This window comes from Leucoraja erinacea, chromosome 3 (assembly GCF_028641065.1).
Source record: "Leucoraja erinacea ecotype New England chromosome 3, Leri_hhj_1, whole genome shotgun sequence".
In the NCBI taxonomy this organism is placed as follows: domain Eukaryota; kingdom Metazoa; phylum Chordata; class Chondrichthyes; order Rajiformes; family Rajidae; genus Leucoraja; species Leucoraja erinaceus.
This window is the reverse complement of record NC_073379.1, coordinates 110,366,215-110,386,662: the sequence shown is the minus strand read 5'-3', so window position 1 is coordinate 110,386,662 and position 20,448 is coordinate 110,366,215. Positions and strand designations below refer to the sequence as shown.

Below are 20,448 nucleotides of genomic sequence, written 5' to 3'. Positions count from 1 at the left end.
CACAAGCTATCTGACAAAAATGAGAACAGTTGCTATGATCTGAAATTAATGCTGTTCAGCAAACTAAAAACTGCCTAATCGGAAGATAAATGCGCTGTTTCTGGAGGCGCAGGAGAACAATGATTTGGAAGTGAAGCTGGAAGTGGGATGAAAACGAAAAAGGCAAGCAATTCAAATTGTGCGGCACTCAGCTGGAACCACAGTCTTCACCGACATCTTCTACCTCTCACCTCCATTGTACCCAGCTACCTGTTCGGAGAGGACACGACAAAGTGTTTGACCATCTTGATGTCGGAGTTTGGATCATCCCGACGAGAGGGTCTGTACTTCTGGCCGTCTGTAGCGGCGACTACGGAGGGTTTATGGCCCTGACCACGGGTGAACAAAGGAGGACTAACTGAACTTTGTTGCCTTTCACCACAGTGGAGAATGCTGCGGTGGATGTTTGTGTTAAATTCTATTGTGTATTGTATGTTCTTTTTTTTTAGGTGTATCGCTGCTGGCAAATTCATTTCACTGCACCTTCGGGTGCATGTGACCAATAAATTTCACTTTGACAGCATTAATGGGGAGGTCGGTGTGGCGGTCGATGAGGGCGCCGACCGATAGGCGAGGACGGACAGGTGGAAGTGAGGACGCCGCTGTTGAGGGAAGGAAGAGAGGAGGACCTGGAGTAGGGGGATTGCCATGGGGGGGGGGGGAGGGGGGGGAGAGGGGGAGATTTGGGAGAACGAAGGGGGACCTGACGTAGAGACTGTTTACACTTTGTAACTCTATTTCATTTGGTTATTCCTTCATTGTACTTTAATATGTTTTTGCACTACTTCAGATTGAACTACAATCCTGTTTTGCACTCTTCAGATTTTTAGACTTCAGAAATACAGCTGAGAAACAGGCCCTTCGGCCCATCGAGTCTGCGCCGACCAGCGATCGCCCCGTACACTAACATTCACTGTCCTAGTGGTACACTGGGAACGATTTACAATTTTACCAAAGCCAATTAAACTACAAACCTGTATGCCTTTGGAGTGTCGGAGGAAACCGGAGCACCCGGATAAAACCCACGCGGTCACAGGGAGAACAAACAAGCTCCATACAGATAGCATCCGTAGTCAGGATTAATCCAAGCTCTCTCAAGCTGTAAGGCAGCAAATATACCCCTGTGCCACCGTGCCGCCCACTCATTGATATATTTATCACACAATGTCCTTACTGTTTTATTGTTTTGCACTCTATACCACAATTCTGCTGCTTTGCACGTGATATTTATTGCTGTATTTGGAGCGGTGAGGAAAGATGAAAGGACAGCTGCTCTCTCTGCATTATTAGGTTTTGTGCAATAAAAGTTATTAAATGGCCGCACAGATTATTTTTTAAATTCAAAACTAAGCTACATAACGAGTTCTGCTGGCACTTTAATCAAAGACTATCTTAAAACGAATATTCTTGGAGGAAGGAGAAATAAATGATACAAGTGCTTAGGGGAGATCTGTATCTGCTTTGAGTCATGCTGTCCAAAGCCATGGTCACACATAGCAGATTAATTAAAATGAAGGATATCAGAATAATCAGAACACATTTTATTTGGCTGAAGCATTTATAAGGCTATTGGGAATTCAAAGGTTCATAAGGTATAGGAACAGAATTTGGCCTGTCACGTCTACTCAACCATATTCATTGACTTGGCCTCCACAGCCTTCCGTGGCAATGAATTCCACAGATTCACCACCCTAGTTACAGAGTTGGGATGGGGAAAAGCCAAATAAATATTAAACACAAGAACTAGAATTGTTGAACCGAGGGAGTGCCAGACTCCCTCAGACTGTAAGAACAGAGATAGACGGTGCAAGTTATGTTACGGGTCAGATAGTTACAGGAAAAATCATTGATTGCAACCTTTCCATCAGTTGATAATTGTCAGCTATGTGATGTGATGTGACTTTTAAAAGATTACTAGACCAAGTGGCCTGTCACACAGGAGACCTGGTCCCCCAACACAACCGTTCACCCGCAATCTTTCACCACTCATCCATAGTCCCCACAGGCGGCCCGGTTTCCCAACACAACCCGTTCCCCCAACGCAATATTCCACCACTCACCCATAGCCCCCAACTGTGCAGGGGCGATTCATTTCCCCTTATTCACCCTCCTTCATTTTAAACTTTAAAAAAATGCAATGCAGTTGCTAGGGCTGGCAGGACTCAGTGTCCTGGGATTGCAACATTGTAGCGGGCAGGGTTACAATCCCATTGTGACGTCATAGCTGCTAACTGCCAGACAGATGGATTTTGTTTCTCAAAGTGGGATTTTGTAAAGTTAAAAATGTGAATAACTTGTAAAATATGACATCAATCTGAACAAAACTTGAGAAATACACACCACAAGGCAATTGTGATTAAAGAGGTCCAAAAATTGTAGCGGTACTACCGTGTACGATCACGCACACACACAGAATCACAAACAAGATGAGAATGTTAGTAATATATAGATAGATGGTGGACTATGCAGTTCAGAAAAAAGATGAACATTTGTCAGATATTGATTTCTTATGACACACATTATGTGGCAACTAAAATCTAAGCTCAGCGGTTTGAAGCATTTCTGCCACTAAATATTCTCACTTAAAACTGATAACTATACAAAACTAGATTGTAGAAGTTAGGATGTAAATGCATTGCAAGCAGTTCAAAGGAGGTTTACTAGCTGAGTTATCTTACGTGGAATGATTGAACAGACATTGTATGCATCTGCCAAAGTTCAGAAGATTGAAAGGCAAGTTTATTTCTACATATAAAATTCTAAAGGGTCTTGACAGATCGGATATGATGAGAAAATAGTCTCTTGTGGGAAAATCTAGAACTAAGGGTCATGTTTAAAAATATGATGTGGCCCATTTATTTGTATTTTTCTCTCCGACGTTCAATAGTCTTTAACACTTTCTTCGAGGGGTAGTGAAAGCAGAATATTTGATTTTTTTTAAAGCAGAGGTTGGTAGATATATTTTTCATGAACAAGGAGATGAGGGGTTAGCCTGGGCATATGGGACAGTGCAGTTGATGTTACAGTTTGGTCAGTCGTAAACTTATGGAAAAGGAGTGGGTTGGATCAGCCTGGTGACCAACTCCTGCATGAATTTGCATGTTTATATGCAAGATAGACATTCACCTGTTTATTAACAAAATGTTAAAATATCCAAGAGCTGTATAAGCGATGGATTACTTTTGCAAAACTTTCGATGTTAAGGGCCTGTCCCACATTCACGATCTAATTCACGACCTTTTTTTACTCGTGGACATTTTTCATCAGGCTAGAAAAACGCCCCGACCTACTTGATGCCACAAGTACCTACGACTAGCATCACGGCCTGCTACGACCTACCTATGACCTCGTGACGACCATGCTGCGAGTATGAGTCAAGGGCAAACTCGGCAGAGGTCGTGAATTAGGTCGTGAAAGTGGGACATGCCCTTTAGGCTGTTGACGATAGGCATCACATTTCACCCCTTAAGCTGTCACATACAGCACAATCCTCCAACATTTTTGCCACTTCCAACAGGATCCTATATCTTCCCATATCCACCCAGTTCCGCAGAGATGGTTTTCTCCACAACTCCCTGGTTAATTCATCCCTTCCCACCCAAACCACCCCCTCCCCAGGTACTTTCCCCATGCAACTGCAGGAAATGCATCACCTGCCCCTATACCTCCCCTCTCGACTGTCCAGGGACCCTGACAGCCCTTTCAGGTGAGGCACATGTCCACTTGCACCTCATCCAACCTCATCTACTGGATCCGCTGTTCCAGGTGTGGTCTCCTCTATATCGACGAGACCAAATGCAGGCTCAGCAATCGTTTTGTTGAACACCTTCGCCCAGTCTGCCTCAGCCTAACCGATTTCCCAGTTGCTAAACACTTTAATTCTCCCTCCCATTCCCACACTGACCGTTCTGTCCTGGGCCTCCTCCAGTGTCAGAGTGAGGCCCAGCGTAAATTGGAGGAAGGGTACCTCATATTTTGTTTGGGCAACTTACAACCCTGCAGTTGTACAGGGCTCTGGTGAGACCACATCTGGAGTATTGTGTACAGTTTTGGTCTCCTAATTTGAGGAAGGGCATCCTTGTGATTGAGGCAGTGCAGCGTAGGTTCACGAGATTAATCCCTGGGATGGCGGGACTGTCATATGAGGAAAGATTGAAAAGACTAGGCTTGTATTCACTGGAGTTTAGAAGGATGAGGGGATGTCTTATAGAAACATATAAAATTATAAAAGGACTGGACAAGCTAGATACAGGAAAAATGTTCCCAATGTTGGGCGAGTCCAGAACAAGGGGCCACAGCCTTAGAAAAAAGGGGAGGCCATTTAAGACTGAGGTGAGAAAAACCCTTTTCACCCAGAGAGTTGTGAATTTATGGAGTTCTCTGCCACAGAGGGCAGTGGAGGCCAAGTCACTGGATGGATTTAAGAGAGAGTTAGATAGAGCTCTAGGGACTAGTGGATATGGGGAGAAGGCAGGCACGGGTTATCGATAGGGGACGATCAGCCATGATCACAATGAATGGCGGTGCTGGCTCAAAGGGCCGAAGGGCCTACATCGGCACCTATTGTCTATGTTTCGAGTATGAATATTGATTTCTCTAACTTCCAGGATCCCCTTCCTTTCCATCCCTCCCCCACCCTATTTCTCTGACTAGTTTCAATGTCCTTCTGATTAATTTACTGATTGAATGCCTCGTTGTCAGATTCCCCTCAGTAACAATGAACCATTCTCCATTTCCTTCATCATTGTCTGCTTTGATCTGTCATTTTCACACCTTACACTTCCATATCTTTAGACTCCCATAGCTTTAGACTGCCTATCCCCCGACTCTCAGTCTGAAGAAGGGTCTTGACCCAAAACGTCACCTATTACTTTTCTCCAGAGATGCTGTCTGACCCGCTGAGTTACTCCAGCTTTTTGTGTCTATCATTGTTACGTACAGTATGCAGACAAGGCAGTCAGTTTGCACACAAAGAGCAAATGAGTTTCAGATTAAATAATCTGTTTTTAACCTTTGTGTTGGGGGAATAATATTGGCAAAAAAAAAATTGAACCATAGAATCATTGAACAGCGAATCCCTATGGAGTAGATATTCGACCAACTGTGTCCGATATGGCTCTTTCTAAAGTAATCCTATTCATGGTATTCCCCCTTCCTTCCCCATATTTATCCAATTTCATATTGAAGGCAATAATCAAATATGTATGGACCATCCATATTCGGACCAGGGCTTTCTTCATCTCAACATCTGTAATCTACCTCAGAACCAGGGCACTCCCAAGATCACCAAGCCCCTCCTTTTCAAATGCCACTATCATCCAGAGAAATAGACACTCCATTATTGTGGTCATGCCTTTAAGCATTATAAGTTGTAAGCACTGGAACTTCATACATGAAACTATTGGCTTTACTCCCCTCCTTCGGTAACTGTCACAAATGCTCTCCTTAAGGATAAAGGGGAAATCCTTTTTAAAACCGAGATGAGAAGAAACTTTTTTCACACAGAGAGTGGTGAATCTCTGGAACTCTCTGCCACAGAGGGTAGTTGAGGCCAGTTCATTGGCTATATTTAAGAGGGAGTTAGATGTGGCCTTGTGGCTAAGGGGATCAGAGGGTATGGAGAGAAGGCATGAACGGGATACTGAGTTGGATGATCAGCCATGATCATATTGAATGGCGGTGCAGGCTCGAAGGGCCAAATGGCCTACTCCTGCACCTAATTTCTATGTTTCTATGTTCTATGTTTCTATGCATGAGGTCCAGTGACAAGTTGCCTCGGGTAACACTTCTGTGAAGTGTCTCGGGTCATCGTACCACACTGTAAACATAATTTGGTTGCATTTGATGTTTTCTGTGTTCATGTTGCTAATGCTTCAATTTTAAAATCAAACTTTATTTTAAATTTCGTACACACAACATTGTCTGTGCTGGAGATAGACTCAAAAAGCTGGAGTAACTCAACGGGTGAGGCAGCATCTTTAGTGGAAAAGAAATAGGTGATGTTTGTTCGTGCTGGACCTTTCTATTATCTCATCCAAAAACTTCAGTCAAATTGGTCAATTTATAACATTTGCTCTTACCAAAATTTATTTTATAAATAATTCCCAAGTAAGAGATAATTTTCTCCACAATTTAATGCTTCTAAAAGCTTCTACACTACTAATAATAAACTGACTGTCTGACTTGTAATTACAACATTTAACCTTCTCTGTGCAATCGTCGAGGTTAAGGTAGAGGCAGCATCCCGATTTTGGGAGCCGTGGCTCTTTTATTGCTCACCAGAGCAAGCAGCAAGGGTTGTTCAGAAGCCGCCTGCCATCAACATAGCACTGTGTCAGCTAGGTAATGAGAACAGGTCCAGCATGAGAGCTTGAGTCTACAGCCTTCTGATAGAGGTGTAACTGAGTCAACGAATCTAAACAGGCACTTATGGATGAGTAACAACTTGAAGGGTACTTGAACACCACTGTAATTAAGTTGCAACTAGCGCCTTGTATTGATGTTTCTGCCTAATAGAGGCTCTGGAATATAATTCTAGTTTTACTCCGTTGAAAGCTTAACAAATGTGTGGCAGTATCCACATCAAAATTGATGGGGACATTTGGGCACCAACCATTAAACACAAGGTAATCGTAACATTCAAGAGCAAACTTTAAAAAAGATGTATGTGCACTCAAATATTATGGTCATAATACCAGATAGCCAGTTGCAAGATAGGATGGATGTTAAGGCTGTGTGTAGACTACTAACTAATTGCAGCAGCTGCTAAACGGCAGTAAATAACACAACATGTTCACTAGGGACCTTAAAGGGATGTAATCCTGCCACACCTAACCATCTGGTCCTAGCACAGTGCGCAGACCCTTTGGCAATAACTCAGGCTTCTATCAGGACACGACTTGAATTCAGCCCAGTTAACCCTGCTCCCCCACAACATCAGCATGTGGCCAAGTTGGGAAATGTCCCAGAAAAATAGCTGAACGGAAACTTGACTTGGTTTTACTCCTGGTATTATGTGCAACAGTCGGCATCCCGGACGGACTCTTCCATCTCCTTCCCCGCCAGCCTTCTCCCACTTGCCGCATAGGCACACCAGATGGCTGGGCCGAGTGATATACAGTTCGGCATGGTCTTGGTGCCAGGAATTTGCAAGGCTCAAAATCAGACGTCAAGAAAGCCTGCCTGCTGATTACAAACCTTCCTCTATCCCCCTTTAACTGAGACATATTCCTCCATAGTGAGATTACTGAGAAGACTCTAAGAACAACAAAGACACAGACTTATAGGTGGTCATAAACAAGGATTTTTGATGCAAATCCTGAAAGATGTTGCTCCAAATTAGTTTGTTTTGTAAAGTCTCTCTCGGTTTTGTCCTCCAACATAAAATAGCTTCCTTGTCACAATTTTGTCAAATTACTCATATGTCTTAGCCTATTAATCTGCCTACTACAATGTGCAATCCAATAGGTTGAGTATAGGAGCAGGGAGGTTCTGCTGCAGTAGTACAGGGTCTTGGTGAGACCACACCTGGAGTATTGCGTACAGTTTTGGTCTCCAAATCTGAGGAAGGACATTATTGCCATCGAGGGAGTGCAGAGAAGGTTCACCAGACTGATTCCTGGGGTGTCAGGACTGTCTTATGAAGAAAGACTGGATAGACTTGGTTTATACTCTCTAGAATTTAGGAGATTGAGGGGGGATCTTATAGAAACCTACAAAATTCTTAAGGGGTTGGACAGGCTAGATGCAGGAAGATTGTTCCCGATGTTGGGGAAGTCCAGGACAAGGGGTCACAGCTTAAGGATACGGGGGAAATCCTTTAAAACCGAGATGAGAAGACCTTTTTTCACACAGAGAGTGGTGAATCTCTGGAACTCTCTGCCACAGAGGGTAGTTGAGGCCAGTTCATTGGCTATATTTAAGAGGGAGTTAGATGTGGCCCTTCTGGCTGAGGGGATCATGGGGGTATGGAGAGGTATGGAGAGAAGGCTAGGAGAAAAACATTTTTCATACAGAGAGTGGTGAATCTCTGGAACTCTCTGCCACAGAAGGTAGTTGAGGCCAGTTCATTGGCTATATTTAAGAGGGAGTTAGATGTGGCCCTTGTGGCTAAAGGGATCAGGGGGTATCGAAGGGGTAAAGGATACTGAGTTGGATGATCAGCCATGACATATTGAATGGCGGTGCAGGCTCGAAGGGCCGAATGGCCTACTCCTGCACCTATTGTCTATGTTTCTATGTTTTTACTTCTATTCTGCACTTTTCGCCAGTAATCCAAGAATGAGTCACCCCAATCAATAAACTTGTATTCTACAAGTGGCAATGTTGAAAAATCGTGTTTGAAATCACAACCACATGCTTACACAGTTTATTGAACTAAGTGCATGGTTGCATCTGTTAACTGCGATGACCAGGTTTTTATTATAATATATTATTGGAACTGGAATGGCCACTTAATATTTTAATCAGGTGGGCTATTTTCTTTCAATTGGACAAGATACATATATCTGCCTGAAGAAAGGTGTTGACCCGAAACGTCACCCATTCCTTCCCTCCAGAGATGCTGCCTGTCCCGCTGAGTTACTCCAGCTTTTTGTATCTATCTTCGGTTACATATATATATATATATATACATCAATCTATAAAAATATTATTGACTTATATTGCAAAAGCTAATTTTTAAAACGGCTGTAAATTAGCTTAATTTCAAATGTAATTGAGAAATGTGAAAAAAAATAGTGAGTGCTGGATTAACTCAGTGGGTCAGGCAACATCTCTGGAGGACATGGATAGGAACGGGACCCTTGTTCTGACCCGAAACGTCATCTATCCAAGTTCTCCAGAGATTCTGCCCGACCCGTTGAGTTTCTCAGCTCTTGCTCAAGCTTCCACCATCTGCTGTTCCTTGCTCTCCCATGTAACGGAGTAGCCTTGTGTACTGTCTAGGAGGATTTCAATAGTTTTGCTTATTAAAAAAGGAAGCAATTGGATTTATATTAACAATGCTTCCAAGTACTTTTGAAATGCAGTCACCTTTGCAAGGTTTGCAAATAACAAAGTGGAAATGAATGGATTTTCGTTTTGCCCTTTGATGTTGATTGTGAGGTAAAAATAAATGGCCAGGTTATCTATCTCCCGTTTTTCCTTTGCAATCTGATCTACAAAATGTATCGGACAGAGCAGCCACCACCTTAGTTTAATATATAATTTCATGGGTGACACTCCAAGACTCTCTCACCTGACAGCTAACAATAGGCTGTTTCCTTTATCATCGTTACTTGTTTGCATATTTTTCATTCATTTGTTCCATATCCCTCTAAACCACTGTTCACATCTCGTTCCCCTTTCCCCTGATTAGTCTGAAGAAGGGTCTCGAACCGAAACGTCACCCATTCCTTCTCTCCAGAGATGCTGCCTGTGCCGCTGAGTTACTCCAGCGTTTTGTGTCCATCTTCCGAGTACTCTCTCAGCATTGCAATGGAGAGTCTGGTTAGATGTTCAGCGTTCAAGTTTCAATCGTGGGAGTCAAACACAACACCTTCTGACTCAAAGATGAGAAATCCAGCATCCGAGCCACAGCCGACACCTACACCTACATGTCGGTTTGCATAGTGTAATACTGGCCAGTGACAGAGCCATTTCAGGCAGATTTATTTGGCATGAATTTAATAACTTGAACAAAGTACCTTTTCTTCAGATAAGAAGCTTTGGACAGATGCAACACAGGTGTAAATAAGAAGTCAACAGGAGCAGAGAGGGGTGAAAAATGACTACCACACTTTTAGTAATAAAAGTATAATGATGATGCAAGAGGAACAATCAAAGATATGTCTTGGAGTCATAAAAGGTGCAAAGCAAAGGTTGGGATAACAACATTAAAGCAGACATGAACCACCTGCTCTGTCTAACAGCTACACCCTTACATCACATTAACTCTCCAAGGCTTTGATATACCTGAAAATCTTAAATTACAGGGGAACAAATTCCTGTCTCTATTAATGAACGTCTGCAATAAAATAAAAGCCTGAGTTGACAAATTAAAGCCTTGCATTTAACATAATTTTAAATTGCTCAATAAACAATTATACATAATCCTTAAGTGAGAAGCAATGTTTACACTGCTTTAACCTTTTATTGCGTGTGGTAAACGGGGTGTTTTTTCCCTCTTACAAGGAGGAATACAAAGTTGATTTCAGGCGAAGCCTAGCTAAAATTCACTTCTATCAACCCACACGGCTGCTGTGCAAGAGCACATGCATACATACAGCAGTAGCATAGATTTTAAGGCAGCATTGTGATTAATAATTCACAAGGTGATAAAATATTCAGTTTGATGACAGAGATGTGGATTCAGTTTTAGCACTGAAATGTTGAGGATCCATAGTAGTCATTAGTATTTTACCCCTACAACTCGCTTCTGTTACAGGACGCTAAGAAATTAAAATAAAATAAATAGCAGCAGCAGGACATATGTTCAATGAGATCACAAAATCGCGTCCCTTGCGAGTTCGCTCAGTGCACATTGCGTGAAGCTGTGAGCAAATCTCACTTCTATATTGTTGAAATAAATAATACTTTCGAGATAACTCCGACATCGAACACCCTCAACATGCCAAGGCGATGTGCTGTGTGTGTGTGTTTATATTTAGCTTTCTACTCTCAGCGAGATAAGTTGAACAAGGAAGAAACCACAAGCAATGATGAAAGCGGTTCTTCCCATTGGCGCTGTGTGATGGTTTTAATTTGTGTTACAATATATTAAAAGAACCATGGAGCAAAACACAAAATAACAATAAAAAATGCACCGTGATGCAGATGGCATATAGGGAGGCGGATAGGGAATGGGTTCCGTTACTGATGTATCCTTTCTGCTGTCTCCCGGAGTCTCCTGCTGAATGCACAGCGCTGTTTGTGCAGTCCCGGAGTGTAGCGGTTTACAGCGCGGTGTAACAGTGTGAGCGGGGAACAGCTACACACACACCATCGCTGCTCCACTTGACGCAGTGAGCATTTCTCACAGCCTTGTCCCATACAGATGGAGCAAAGAAAAACACCCACAGCCTCCTCGCAACTGCATTTAACCCATCATTATATATATACAAAATAATATATATAGATTAAAATCCATTGTTCGCAATTCTGGACCAGACCTGGGGAAATCACAAGCAAACACACACACACATACACTCGGTGCAATCTGTGATGTGTTTAAAGCGGCCACCAGAATGTATTACAGAACAAAAGGAAACGCGTGAATGATTGACCCTGGGAGCGCCTTTCGATACAATTTAATAAGTTTGCTGACTGGCGATTATTTGGAAATTGAAGTGCATTTAGCATTTTTTTTGCTTGGGAATTTTCTTGCAAGCACAATTTAAGACAAAAACCCATTGTGTCTCTGCCTCCGATCAATAGGACGGAGAGAGAGAGAGAGCACATGGAGATTGCAAACGTCCCGATCAGCCGCTGTTCCCTTCCCTCGGAACCAAAGATACTACAGGAGCTCTTTGCTCCGAGCCATCCACAACAACACCTTCATCCGAGCAAGCAAGCAGAACGCGTCCTGTCTCCAACCTGCCAGCGCTATCCCACTCCTAATTCCACGCTGCAAAACTATTTCCAAAGCAAGGGATGAAACATAGAAACATAGACAATAGGTGCAGGAGTACGCCATTCGGCCCTTCGAGCCTGCACTGCCATTCAATATGATCATGGCTGATCATCCAACTCAGTATCCTGTATCTGCCTTCTCTCCATACCCCCCTGATCCCTTTAGCCACAAGGGCCACAACTAACTCCCTCTTAAATATAGCCAATGGACTGTGGCCTCAACTACCTTCTGTGGCAGAGAATTCCAGAGATTCACCACTCTCTGTGTGTGAAAAATGTTTTTCTCATCTCGGTCCTAAAAGACTTCCCCCTTATCCTTAAACTGTGACCCCTTGTTCTGGACTTCCCCAACATCGGGAACAATCTTCCTGCATCTAGCCTGTCCAACCCCTTAAGAATTGTGTAAGTTTCTATAAGATCCCCCTCTCAATCTTCTAAATTCTAGAGAGTATAAAGCGAGTTCTAGAAAGGCAAAGGAGCAATGAAAGAGAAGATATAGACACAGGAAGCTGGAGAAACTCAACGGGACGGGACAGGCAGCATCTCTGGAGAGAAGGGATGGATGGGTGACGTTTGGGGTCAGGTTCACATTGAAAGAACCTTTTTGCCTGATGTTTCTCCTAGTCCCCCCTCTCTCTGGCTCCCTGCATCCCACAGATGCGCCTCTTCCAAAGGGGTTGGGTTGGGTTGGGGAGGGTTGGGTTGGGTTAGGTTGGGGAGGGTTGGGTTAGGTTGGGGAGGGGGCAGGGGGGGGGGGGGGGGGGGGGGGGGGGGGGAGAGATCTCCTAATTGTTCATCCACAACAGCTAAAACTCACCCCAGATACCGTAACAGAGACGGCAAACCCTGTTATCTGGTGGAGAAGGGGCAATCTCCAGCATGTGTGTGTCTATCTGGGAGGATAAGCAACGTCCGGGAGGGCAGGACAAATGCCAGCTCGCATGTTTAAATGTCAGAAGGACGCCACACAAGAATCGTTCTCGGGCCCTTTCTTTCCCTTTCCATCTTTTTTTTTGTCCTAAAATAAAAACTTAAAATGATCTCAGTAAGGGGTGGTCCAGGGGAGGGGGGGGGGGGGGGGGGGGGGGGGGGGGGGGCTGTTTTGGAGCAGCGGGATCATTACAGAAAAAGTGCTGACACTGGAATGGAAAACATTTGCGGGTGTGAAGATGTTGTCCCTTCTTCAGTGACAGCAACACACACACACACACACAGACATAGACGGGCGGGCGGAGAATGCAGCGAGTCCCTTTAAACACAACCGAGCGCTGTAGCAACTAAACTCCCGGGACTCACTCACCTTTGGCGAGGCGGAGGATGATGGCCAGGCTGAAGGAGAGGATGAAAGTGGAGGAGAAGTGGAGTGTCCTCATGCTGACCGTCCTCTTGTTTATCTCTTGCTCAGGAGCTCCGTCAAGCAGGGCGTTGCAATTAAGACCAGACCAGACCAGACCAGACCCCCCTTTGCTTTTGCTCCAGATCGCCGCGTTGTTTGCAGACTGGTCAGGTCACACACACACACACACACACAGTGGGAAGGTTTGGCTTGGATGCAGCCACAGCCACAGCCACAGCCCCAGCCACAGCCACAGCCCCAGTTCCCAGTCCTGAAATCGACAGGGCAGGACAAAGCCTCCTTCTCCACTCTCTCTCCCTCTCTCTCACACACACACTGAGACACTGAGACTGACGCCGGATGCCCGTTGTCACACCACAAGCGCGGAGCAGCAGTGCAGCCCGAGATAGCGCTGGCTGATACTGATCCTGATCCTCTGCCACTGATAGAGACACAGCGCCGCCGCTTACACGTGTTCCACCCGCCCAACAACAGCCAGCCAGCCAGCCAGCCCCCTACTCACCTACTTCACACCCACTCCTCCCTCCCTCCACCCTCTGCATCCAAACATTGAAACCTCTACCTCCCCTCCTCATTTTTATTCCACTCTACATTCAAACCAGCTTGGTAACATTTCCCGTTTAATGTTGCAAAGGCAATGATTCCGACCTGCCTTTTAAATCAAAGCTACTAGAGGAGCTTTAAATAACACTGAAGCAGCACAGAGGTCAGGCAGTATCTCCTGTAAAATGCTGCTCTTGGCATCTTGCTCCTCTGGCGCCTAACTTGCTTTAAGATGGACTTTAAAGGGGAAAGAGCTGTGTTTTAGCTCATTTCACAGACGCGATAGATAAATGCAAAGTTTAAGGTAAAACGAATACAAACAAATCTGGAACGAATAACATCGCACGGGGTGATTGCAAAAGCAATATTCCTCCACTGGAGCGCTCAGTTATTTGTGCCGGAATAGCTCTTAATAACCCAAGCACCATCGCCAAATGTGTTATTTAGGGATTACCAACAGTAATTAATTGTCTTCTGCCAATTTCTCCACAGTGAAGTTGAAAACTATAATAATCTGTCGCCCATTGCCATTTGCCCATCCATGTAATACGCTAGATTTTAAAACTCTTTAAAAATGTAGTGGTTTGTTTGTTAAAATAGGCTTCCTGGTGGCAGCCGTTTATCACACTTCCACAACAGGTGGCAATGGTACATTGTTTAAGGATTATTCGGACTGCAAACATGTTACAGATGCAGCCGGCTCAAGCCAGCACGGGGGTGAAACCCAAATAAATACATTAGCTCAGATAGAAATTTACAAAGATTTAGCATGCATTTGATATCCTGGGGTTTATAATTCAATGCACTAAAATGATTCACTTTGACAGCGTACAGAGCATAAATCAAATAGTGAGGTGTGAATGCTTCTGTAAGAAGTTATTGTAGTTTCACTGTTTCCCCTGTTAGGTTCGGGTGTTAAGGCTGCTGGTAGGCTCCTGAATTGCTCTTAGGAATTAAAGGTAATAAAGGTTGGGGGATGGGCAGTTTCCTTTCTCTAAAGCAAAGACATAGAAACATAGAAAATAGGTGCAGGAGTAGGCCATTCGGCCCATCGAGCCTGCACCGCCATTCAATATGATCATGGCTGATCATCCAACTCAGTATCCCATCCTTGCCTTCTCTCCATACCCCCTGATCCCTTTAGCCACAAGGGCCACATCCAACTCCCTGTTAAATATAGCCAATGAACTGTGGCCTCAACTGCCTCCTGTGGCAGAGAATTCCACAGATTCACCACTCTCTGTGTGAAAAATGTTTTCCTCATCTCGGTCCTAAAAGATTTCCCCTTTATCCTTAAACTGTGACCCCTAGTTCTGGACTTCCCCAACATCGGGAATAATCTTCCTGCATCTAGCCTGTCCAACCCCTTAAGAATTGTGTAAGTTTCTATAAGATCCCCCCCTCAATCTTCTAAATTCTAGCGTGTACCAGCCGAGTCTATCCAGTCTTTCTTCATATGAAAGTCCTGACATCCCAGGAATCAGTCTGGTGAACCTTCTCTGTACTCCCTCTATGGCAAGAATGTCTTTCCTCAGATTACGTCACCTATCTGTGTTCTCCGGGGATGCGGTCTGACCTGCTGAATTATTCCAGCATTTTGTGTCTTTCCTTGGTAAACCAGCAATCTGCAGTTCCATGTTGCTACTGATATGCGATGTAGCAGGTAAATGGCAGAACGTTAAAATCAAAAGATCCGAGATGTTTGTTTGTTAGTTTGTTTATTGGAAGGCTTCACCCAGAGAGTTGTGAATTGATGGAATTCCCTGCCACAGAGGGCAGTGGAGGCCAAATCACTGGATGGATTTAAGAGAGAGTTAGATAGAGCTCTGGGGGCTAGTGGAGTCAAGGGATATGGGGAGAAGGCAGGCACGGGTTATTGATAGGGGACGATCAGCCATGATCAAAAGGAATGGTGGTGCTGGCTCGAGGGGCCTGCACCTATTTTCTATGTTTCTATGTCTATGTTTCTATGTAAAGAAATAAAACATGCAGCCAAAAATAATGATCAGAACAGCAGAATGTCTGGTAATACATCTGCCTGGGCAAACAATCCAAACGGCGTGAATCTAAATTCTACCATCATAGCATAAAACTGTAGTTGTGTTAAAAAATAATGCTGGAAAGGGCGATAACGCTGTTGGATTGTCATTAAAAAAAACAATCGGTTTCCCAATGGTCTTTGGGGAAAGAAGTATATTGATTTGTGACTCCATCCCCTTACCAAAGTAGTTGACTCTTAATTGCCTGCTGAAATGGAATCACAAACCACTTTGTTCCCTCACATTTAACTGTATAGTTCCTTCAGATAACTGGCAGAGCCAGAAGGAACAAACTGTTCCTAGTGCAGGAGAATTTTATCCTTAGTGATGACAGTACTTATCTCATTTTGATATAAGTAAAGCTCACAGCAAACAAAATAGAGCAGTAAAACTCTAGTGACAAGATCAAGTCTTGTTTTCTCAAAGGGGAGATACATTTTCTTCAGGCCAGGTATAATATGGCTGGATGCAAGCACTTGGGTTCTTCATAATGTCTTAAACCTAGAAGCGCATCCTTTATTGAATGTGTGAAATTGACATTGACATTTTCTGTAGCTATTGTGTAAAATATGGTCCCCTCACAATATAGCGTTGTATCTTTCAAGATAGTTTTCATCTTTCTCAACAAATTCCTTTAATGCTAAGAATATTTATTTCCATAAATGTAATGCTTCTATCTGCAAAATGCATTCTGATGAACCTTAGTTGCCCACTCGTATAATTGGAAGGGAAAAAAATAATGCATGGTTTAAATAATGAGCAGCATATTCTTTGTTAACTATTACATGACCTGTTCCATAAATAAACATGCTTTAGTAGAAAACTGAAAATAAGATTCTTCTCATTCTTGAATGATAGGAGCAGATTCAAAGTACCAGCAATAATAAATACATTGTTATTATCTCCTGCAATATCAAGTGAAAGGACAATGAGTCTTGGTGGAGGATGGGGACTCTCTCTTTCCCCCCCCCCCCCCTCTCTCTCTCTCTCTTCCATTTGCTTTGCCCTGAATACATAAATATTTCATATTTTTGTCAGCTGTTTGAGATTAAAACGTTCTGTGACTGTGCACTGAACTGTGTTACACTGTATCTCAAAACAACAATACATTTTTCTCATTAAACAGTTGATTCCTTCAGAATTTAAAGCCAGCAGACTTAATTATTGCACTATCTTATTTTAAAGGTGTGGTATTATATTTTCAAGTTATCCACAACAATCTGATTCAACTATTAATCAAAAGCCTAAATAATGTATCACATTATGCTATGTTTTTGTGCTCCATTCAATCTACTTTCAATGAAGGGCCCACTTAGTAAGGCTTCATGCAGTGCCTAGTCAGCAGCTGATGATGCTTTGGGCCTCATTTATTATTGAATTTCCGAGACTGAATTAACAAACAAAATGCTCGATGACTTATCGCATGGGGGCCAGGTTGTCAACAGAATTCTAGGCTAAAAAGATTCTACTTTCACAATGAACTGTTCCAGAAGAGAATATTCTTAACCGGTTTCATGAATTATTACAACTTTCCCAGGATGGATTCAACAGTTTCAAGTTGAATTTGGAATCATTTGCACTTTGAGTTACGTTTAATGGGATTCATCACAAAGTTGAAAGTTTTGATCAAAGTTAATTCCGGTAATTCGTAGGGAATGGTGATTAGCTTAAGCATTACACAAATACTTCATTTCAAGTTCAAGTGAGTTTATTGGCATGTGTCCCTGATAGGACAATGACATTCTTGCTTTGCTTCAGCACAACAGAACATAGTAGGCATTGACTACAAAACAGATCAGTGTGTCCATATACCATTATATAAATATATACACACATGAATAAATAAAATGATAAAGTGCAAATAACAGATAATTGGTTGTTAATAATCAGAGTTTTGTCCGAGCCAGGTTTAATAGCCTGATGGCTGTGGGGAAGTAGCTATTCCTGAACCTGGTTGTTGCAGTCTTCAGGCTCCTGTACCTTCTACCTGAAGGTAGCAGGGAGATGAGTGTGTGGCCAGGATGGTGTGGGTCTTTGATGATACTGCCAGCCTTTTTGAGGCAGCGACTGCGATAAATCCCCTCGATGGAAGGAAGGTCAGAGCCGATGATGGACTGGGCAGTGTTTACTACTTTTTGTAGTCTTTTCCTCTCCAGGGCGCTCAAGTTGCCGAACCAAGCCACGATGCAACCGGTCAGCATGCTCTCTACTGTGCACCTGTAGAAGTTAGAGAGAGTCTTCCTTGACAAACCGACTCTCCGTAATCTTCTCAGGAAGTAGAGGCACTGATGAGCTTTCTTGATAATTGCATTAGTGTTCTCGGACCAGGAAAGATCTTCAGAGATGTGCACGCCCAGGAATTTGAAGCTCTTGACCCTTTCAACCATCGACCCGTTGATATAAACGGGGCTGTGGGTCCCCCTCCTACTCCTTACAATTTAAGTTATTTCCCATATCCTTACCATTTTGCATTTCTAAATTCTTGAGTGCTGGCAACACATGTCTTATTTTGATCTCTAGCGTGCAAATATGGAAAGTGGGTCAGGTGCAGCATTGTGAAACTCCAATGTTTAATTGATAATAGCCTCTGATAATGTGGTCATATCTGCACTGATGTTAACTCCACTCACATGGAATCTCTTTGCAATAACAAAACTGTGCCCTGTTTGATTGCTTAACATATATAAGTGTTGTTAAACATTATTTAGCATGATTGTGTATAATGCTTGGAACCACTAAACATTTAGTTTTAGATAAAGCACAATGTCGTTACAAATTACAAGTACTGCATGGCGTGGTGTTTATCTTAAAGACAGACACAGAATGCTGGAGTAAATCAGCGGGTCAGGCAGCATCTCTGGAGGACATGGGTAGGCGACTGAAGTGTGAATTTGGAAGTCTGGAATTATATCTAGTGAATACAGTTGAGAATTTCAGAGTATGAATTTTAATTTGATTTTAAAGTTGATATGAGTAAAAGTAATTCATCGGATTCCTGGTGATTGATTAATGGGTTATAGGAGACATGGTGTATTTACCTAGTCTTACTTGTATGTGACAGAAGCAAAGAGTAGGAGTGAGCAGGTCCTTTTCAGAATGGCAGGCAGTGGCGAGTGGAGTGCTGCAAGACTCAGTGTTGGGGGCACAACTATTTACCATATACAGTATATTAATGATTTTGAAGAGGGAATTAGGAGCAACACTAGCAAGTTTGTGGATGACACAAAGCCGGGTGGCAGTGTGAACCGTGTAGGATGTTAGGAGGTTGCAGGGTGACCAGGACAGGTTGAGTGATTGGGCAGAAGCGTGGCAGTTGCAGTATAATATAGATAAATGTGAGGTTATCCACTTTGGTGGCAAAAACAAGGGGGCAGATTATTATCTCAATGGGGTTAGGTTAGGTAAGGGGGAGGTGCAGTGGGACCTGGGCATCATTGTACACCGGTCACTGAAAGTTGGCGTGCAGGTACAGCAGGCAGTAAAGAAAGCTAATGGAATGTTGGCCTTCATAACAAGAGCATTTCAGTATAAAGAGGTTCTTCTGCAGTTGTATAGGGCTCTGGTGAGACCACATCTGGAGTATTGTGTACAGTTTTGGTCTCCTAATTTGAGGAAGGACATCCTTGTGATAGAGGCAGTGCAGCGTAGGTTCACGAGATTGATCCCTGGGATGGCGGGACTGTCATATGAGGAAAGATTGAAAAGACTAGGCTTGTATTCACTGGAGTTTAGAAGGATATCTTATAGAAACATATAAAATTATAAAAGGACTGGACAAGCTAGATGCAGGTAAAATGTTGCCAATGTTGGGCGAGTCCAGAACCAGGGGCCACAGTCTTAGAATAAAGGAAGACTTAGAATTAGAGGGTGGATCTTATAGAAACTTACACAATTCTTAAGGGGTTGGATAGGCTAGATGCAGGAAGATTGTTCCTGATGTTGGGGAAGGCCAGAACAAGGGGTCACAGTTTAAGGGTAAAGGGGAAATCTTTTAGGACCGAGATGAGAAAAACATTTTTTACACAGAGAGTGGTGAATCTGTGGAATTCTCTGCCTGCCACAGAAGGTAGTTGAGGCCACAGTTCATTGGCTATATTTAAGAGGGAGTTAGATGTGGCCCTTGTGGCTAAAGGTATCAGGGGGTATGGCGAGAAGGCAGGTACAGGATACTGAGTTGGATGATCAGCCATGATCACATTGAATGGTGGTGCAGGCTCGAAGGGCCGAATGGCCTACTCCTGCACCTATTTTCTATGTTTCTATGTTTCTATATTTCTATGTAGTGTGCGGGAATTGCTGGTTGGCACAGACTCGGTGGGCCGAATGGCCTGTTTTCGTGCTGTGTCTGCAAAGTGAACCCCATAAAGAAGGGAAATCATCCCAAGTGGCCACGTGGGTGGCTAGGGTGTATGGTTTAAGATAGGCGTGAGTATTACTGAATATGATAGTACTGAATAAACTATTGAATACTGACAGTATATATATTTTTTTTTACACTGAATTTGCTTTGTATACATTATCTCTTCTGAATAATGTTTATTTTTGGAAAGGAAATACTATATTGTGTGTGGTGGGGTAGGAAGCAGTTATCTTGCAGGGCAAGTAGAGGGGAAATTATTGTCAGCCTTCCCAGCGATGTTCTCTCCCAGACCATGAATCACGCAGAAACTTCAGGAGATAATATTCTCACGATGCTGTAACCACTTTTTCATGTTTTGCAGGTAGAAAACCATGTAAAGCATTTAATATTCTGCTCTGATTTGTCTGATTTATGTAAGCTCTCTGCTTACATCTATCCAAAAAGGATAATCACCTTCACCTGGACCTCTTGCAAACATCATCAGAATCCCATATTGTTTG

The 20,448-nt window shown here is 43.2% G+C and overlaps 1 protein-coding gene across 2 annotated transcripts in view; it reads right to left on the bottom strand.

Annotated features, from left to right (window-relative positions):
- The window catches only part of LOC129695921 (EGF-like repeat and discoidin I-like domain-containing protein 3), a 150,055-nt gene extending 136,578 nt beyond the window's left edge, over positions 1-13,477 (bottom strand). The window contains exon 1 of one of the 2 annotated variants that reach the window (XM_055633385.1): positions 12,950-13,477. In XM_055633385.1, coding sequence (XP_055489360.1) covers positions 12,950-13,022 — 73 coding nt within the window. In that variant the 5' untranslated portion in view covers positions 13,023-13,477. The remainder of the gene's footprint in view (positions 1-12,949) is intronic. The other variant, XM_055633382.1, reaches the window with a different exon arrangement.
- Between the last annotated feature and the right edge of the window lie 6,971 nt (positions 13,478-20,448).